The sequence below is a fragment of the Suncus etruscus genome, chromosome 7 (genome assembly GCF_024139225.1).
Source record: "Suncus etruscus isolate mSunEtr1 chromosome 7, mSunEtr1.pri.cur, whole genome shotgun sequence".
NCBI classification, from domain to species: Eukaryota; Metazoa; Chordata; class Mammalia; order Eulipotyphla; family Soricidae; genus Suncus; species Suncus etruscus.
The window spans coordinates 31,120,534-31,126,533 of NC_064854.1; the positions used below are offsets into that span (position 1 = coordinate 31,120,534).

General features: G+C 37.6%; 1 protein-coding gene across 1 annotated transcript in view; it reads left to right on the forward strand.

Moving 5' to 3' along the window:
- The window catches only part of LOC126014225 (ankyrin repeat domain-containing protein 26-like), a 42,918-nt gene extending 39,639 nt beyond the window's left edge, over positions 1 to 3,279 (forward strand). The window contains exons 20-21 of the mRNA XM_049777544.1: positions 450 to 495; positions 3,146 to 3,279. Coding sequence (XP_049633501.1) covers positions 450 to 495; positions 3,146 to 3,279 — 180 coding nt within the window. The remainder of the gene's footprint in view (positions 1 to 449; positions 496 to 3,145) is intronic.
- The last annotated feature ends 2,721 nt before the right edge of the window (positions 3,280 to 6,000 follow it).

Below are 6,000 nucleotides of genomic sequence, written 5' to 3' on the forward strand. Positions count from 1 at the left end.
AACGAGGTAACAATGACTTGTCATAGTGTTGATGTTAAAGCTTGCGGGGAACAGTGTTATCTGCCACCAAAGTGTTCCCATTCCCCGTTTCTTCTCCATATTCCGTCAGCTCTTCCCTCTGCCTCTTTCCTCCTCCTTTTCCTTGTTAGAAAACCTCAGTTGTCAAAGGGTCACTGTCCATTTTATGGCTCCTTATTTATTACCTTGTTCGTGTTTTATTTGTGGGGGCCATAGCCAGAGTGCTCAAGGCTTACTCCTGTCTCTGCATGGGGGTCAGCTCAGGATCACTCCCTGGTGATGCTTAGGGAACCACCTGGGATGCAGGGATTGAACCCAGCTCAACCGTGTACAAGGCAAACTCTCTTCCTGTTGTTCCAGCTATTGTTCCAGACCAAAGACTATATTTTAAATAATCTCATTAACCATTATAAACATGTGGTTTATTTCAGATGCAGCAACAATTGGATAAAAGCATCAAAAGAGAAATAGAAGAAGGTATGTTGTTCTAGATATCGATTTCTAAAATAAAGTAGACTAAGTTAAATTAGATATTAATTTCTAAAATAAAATAATTTGTAAATGACCTCTTTTGTATTAGCTGAACACTAGATAGCTATTGAAATAGCTAGTAAGGAAACATTGGAAAAGCAAAAATATGAATAATAAAGAATATTCTTATTCCTCCACTTAGTTTTCTTGTCCATAACTTGAAATCTCAAAATGTCTGTGTATATTTTTGTTAATGGCTATCTTTTTAATTCTGCTATCACTATGCTGCCATTCTTATTGCATACTTATCAGCTCCTCCTCTTTGTGATAAGAACAAGTGAATCCTAAAAAAACACTTAAAAAAACAAACTAGACTTATCCCATCCAGTAGTACTTAAGCTATGAGCGTTTCTATTTTATATTTTATTTTATTTTATTTTTTTATATTTTTGGTTTTCCGGCCTCACCCAGTGATGCTCAAGTATTTTTTTTATAAATTTCATGAATTATGTAGTACAATTTAAATATTATACTTGAAAATGAATCCAGTGAGTGACATTTGTGGGGTTTGTAGTCTAATATTAAATTCATATTCTTTTTTTTATATTTTATTTAAATACCTTGATTACATACATGATTGTTTTTGGGTGTCAGTCATGTAAAGAACACCACCCATCACCAGTGCAACTTTCCCATCACCAATGTCCCAAATTTCCTCCTCCCCACCCGACCCCCGCCTGTACTCTAAACAGGCTTTCCATTTCCCTCATACATTCTCATTATTAGGACAGTTCAAAATGTAGTTATTTCTCTAAGTAAAGTCATCACTCTTTGTGGTGAGCTTCCTGAGGTGAGCGGAACTTCCAGCTCTTTTCTCTATTGTGTCTGAAGATTATTATTGCAAGAATGTCTCTCATTTTTCTTAAAACCCATAGATGAGTGAGACCATTCTGCGTTTTTCTCTCTCTCTGACTTATTTCACTCAGCATAATAGATTCCGTGTACATCCATATATAGGAAAATTTCATGACTTCATCTCTCCTGACAGCTGCATAATGTTCCATTGTGTATATGTACCACAGTTTCTTTAGGCATTCGTCTGTTGAAGGGCATCTTGGTTGTTTCCAGTGTCTTGCTATGGTAAATAGTGCTGCAGTGAATATAGGTGTAAGGAAGGGGTTTTTGTATTGTATTTTTGTGTTCCTAGGGTATATTCCTAGGAGTGGTATACCTGGATCGTATGGGAGCTCAATTTCCAGTGTGATGCTCAAGTGTTACTCAAGAAATTGCTCCTGTAATGGGAGACTATATGTGGTACAAGGGATCCAACCCAGGTCTGTCCTGGGTCAGCCGCTTGCAAGGCAAGAGTCGTACTGTTGTGCTATGGCTCAGGCCGGCTATTAGAGTTTTTATAGCTGTCACTTCAGAGGTGACATTTAAACTTCCTGTCCTTAACTTTGTCTCTGGTTTATTTTTGCCCTCACAAAAAAATTCTAGAATCATTAGTATTTACCAAAAATATACAAATCAGGGGCATGAGTAAAGTGGGAGAGGCACTTGCCTTGCACCCAGCTTACCCAGGCTCAATCTCCTGCATTCCTTATGATCCTGAGCCCATGTGGGAGTGACCCAGGAACACAGAACCAAGATAAGCCCTAAGCATAGCCTAGTGTGGCAGAAAATAGACACACCCCCAAAATCAGTTTGATTCTTTCCAAATTGTATGGCCTTGTCTCTTTTAACTTTCTCTACTCTGTCCCTTTGCTCCAGATCTTGCGAGACTTGGCTATTGATAATACCACAGTGGATTTCTCTACCTCCAGCTCTTTGCCTCTATTTTCCTGTTCTCTGGTATCTTTTTTCCTTGACTTTAGGGAATCAGTTTATATGCCATCTTCTCTCTAAAGCCATAATACTCACATAAATCTGCAAACTTTCTCTCATGTGATCCTTTTGTCCCTGTTTTGTGAGAATATGCATTTGTGGGGGGTGTAAGCTATTTGAACTGCATCTGGGTGTGCTCAGCACTTACTCCTGGCAGGACTTAGGGAACCATATAGGGTGCTGAGAATCAAATCTGGGTTGATTATGTGCAAGATAAGTGCCTTTCTTGCTCTACTTTCCTTCAAGTCCATTAGTGTTTAATATCTGTCTAGATAGAAAGACATGCTATGGAGTTATCTACCTGTTTTTATCATTTTATTATGGATGTTTGTTGAATGCCACCTTAATCTGATAATTCCAGTGTTTGTCAGAGAAGAATGAGAAATCAGAAGTTCTGATACTTAGACACGACAGCAATGAATGCAGTGTGTAACTAGGGGCCAATTATTTCTAGCAGTAAAAGTATATTTTGTATTATATTAAGATATAGACCTTTTTCTTAACACTGATCAAAGTAGAGTATTTTTGTTTGTTTGCTTGTTTTTGCTTGTTTTGAGGCTACACCCAGTAGTGCTCAGGGCTACTTTTGGTAGTGCTCAGGGGACCATATGGGATGGGATAGGGGAGTTTAAATCTGGGTCAGTTGTGTGCAAGGCAAACACCCTACCTGCTGTGCTATGCCTTTAGGCACTCTCTCTTTCTCTCTCTTTTTTTTGACCTAAGTTAGCTATCAAATATTGTAGGTAAAGAATATAACTCTTTCTCTTTCCAGCTGCTGCTGAATTAGAATCTGGATCCTATAGATCTCTTCCAAGATCTATTGAAGCATCGAATCTAACTCAGGATCTACTTTTGAAAACGTCAAGAGAATATGTCGAGATTCTGAAAAAGCAATATCTTATCTAAAATTATAATGTTTTATTTTGTGGCCTTTTTCCATAACAATAAAATGACTTCCATATAACATTATGACCTATGAAGATTTTTTCCCTCTCTCCTCCCTATGAAGATTTTTAATGTCATCTATATGTAATATAAAATCCATACTATTTTAACTGTTCTTCACCTTTAAGTAGCTATAATACTGGATTCAGTACCTGGCACCACAAAAACTCAGAACTCCCGAGTTGAATGCATTTAAACTTCCCAAGTTCCAGCTGTTTCGGCAGTACCCAAATAACACCCAAATATTGATACTACAGTAGTATTAATTTATAGCCTTTTTGACTTCTGGTTTTCATCATTCTATGTAGTCCTAATATGAAGACAGTCATCATTTTGACAAGCTACTACAATGGCTGTGGACAATATTTAAATTCACATTGTTAGAGTGCCATGAAGTTCATTGTATCGAATATTTAATTTTAAACACAGATTTATAGATTTTTCTTCCTCGCCTTTCCTTTTTTTGATCATTGTTTGGAAACAGTCTTAGAATTAGAGACAAGTACAAGAATTTTTAGTGCTGTAGTTTTCATCTGACCCAGGTTTGATTTGTGGAATCACAACTTTTGGGGAGCATTTCTGGTTGTAGTGCTGGAACACCCTAGCATATCTGAGGTAGCCCTGGGAGTCCTGACTCTTCAGGGCCACTTCACATCACATCCTTGGGCCCTCACATTGAGCTGCTGGCAAGTCACAATTAAGAGAAATTCCCAACATTATGCCATCATCCCTGATTATTTTGTGTTTATTTTCTATAAGTGAGTACATTCTACATATCAGAAAGTTTATGCTAAAATAACTAACATTTAATCTTCAAATTCTTTTCAAGTTTTTCCACTTGCCTGTAATATTTCTTTATGGGAGGGGGCAGATACTGCAGTTGGTACTTGCACAGGTTCTAAAAAATTAAAAGTAAAGTTGGAACCACGCATAGGATATCATACATGAAAGACATGAACTCTAGTCCTGGGAATGGCCAAAAATCAGAAAAAAAAAAGGAATTAAGCTTGGGACACATCCTGAGTTGTGTACATATTGCTGTGAGGTTGGCATTGCTTTGAACTTCCTTATGTGAAAACTGGAGAAATAAATTATCTCTATACATATACATAAATATTCATACGCACCCATTAATCTATGGTGCTCATTGCTTTTGCAAAAGCATAGTGGCACTTCTCAAGGCTTAACATGAAGGTGGCTTCTTTTTGCTCTTGTTGGTTTCTGGGCCACACCTGGTACTGCTTTTGAGCCTTTCTGGTAGCACTTGGGGGACCATGTGCAGTGCTGGGTATTGAACTAGGGTTGGTCAAAGTGGCCCTTTGCATGGTGAGGCCTTGGCTCTTGTACTATCACTCCATCCTATCCAGCTCTTGTACTATCACTCCACTTCTGTAGGGAAGTGCCTTCCTTTTGATCATATTCTCGACTTCTGTCTGTGCCTTAAACCAAATCAAAGTCCTCTGTCTTAAAATCTGTCTTCCCTTATCAATCAGAATGAAGACACGTTGCCAATTTTTTCTCTTGCTTTTTCCTTTTGCTGTTTGCCTTCATAACAAAGCTCACATTTTTTTCCTACTGCCCTGAGGGATGTAAGGGAAAAGGCTGCTTTGGCTAATACCTGGGGACATATTTCATGATATCCCAGTTTCCTCTGGGCAAGTTTTCCTCACCTTCACTGGTGTGGACTTTGGGTCTTCACTTAGGTCCTTCTCAAGATCATGAAACTGAAGTTCATATGTGTTCAAATTAAACAATGCCTTAAAAATAACATCGTTTTGATGTCCTGATGTTCTATTTCTCTTTCTAGATTTTGTCTTTTTCATAGATATTTTGTACTACCTTACCTACTCTTTAAACTTAGAAATATTATTATTAGAAAAATATTATTAGAGGGGCTGGAGCAATAGCACCAAGAGACAGGGCATATGCCTTGCATGTGGCTGACCTGGGACGGACCCTTGGTTCGATACAGCAACCCATCTAGAGTAACCCCTTAGTAACCACCTAGCTGCTGCCAAGTGTGGCCAAACAAACAAAATATATTAGAAAAAATATTTGAATTTGGATTTAAAACTATGTCTGGCAAAGCGCTAATCCTTGCTTGCCTAGTTTGCCATAGTTTGTTTTACCATTTTCATAAGAGGGTGTCCTGGACTAGTTTTATTGCCTTTGAGGATATACTTACCCCTAAGAGTTAGTCTGAAATATATTTGTTGTGTGAGTTGGAATATAGTTATCTGGGCATATACATTTTTGGAAATAATATTTTTACTTTACCAGTAGCAGTGTTTTACTTATAAAAAAAACATTGGCGTTTTTCTGCTACCATTAGTAAACAGTGATGGGTTTGGCATTTTTCTTTGCTTTTTTAATTATGTGTACATATATATATATATATATTTAATTTATACTCTGTTGTTTCAAGTTTGTTTATAACATAGTTTTTTTTTAAAGATAGAGTTGTTTCTGATTGATTTACAGTTATACAGTGTTCTGCCACTAATGTCCCCAATTCCCATCCAGTCTCCCCTGCCTGTTTCTGGGATAGGCTTTTTGCTTCTCTCTCTGTCTCTTTTTTGAACTTGTGGTTTGCACTATTGTTAATGAAGGGGTGCCATACATATCACTTCATTCCCTTTCAGCACTCAGTTCTTGTCCAGAGTAATCAGATCCAATGTTCAC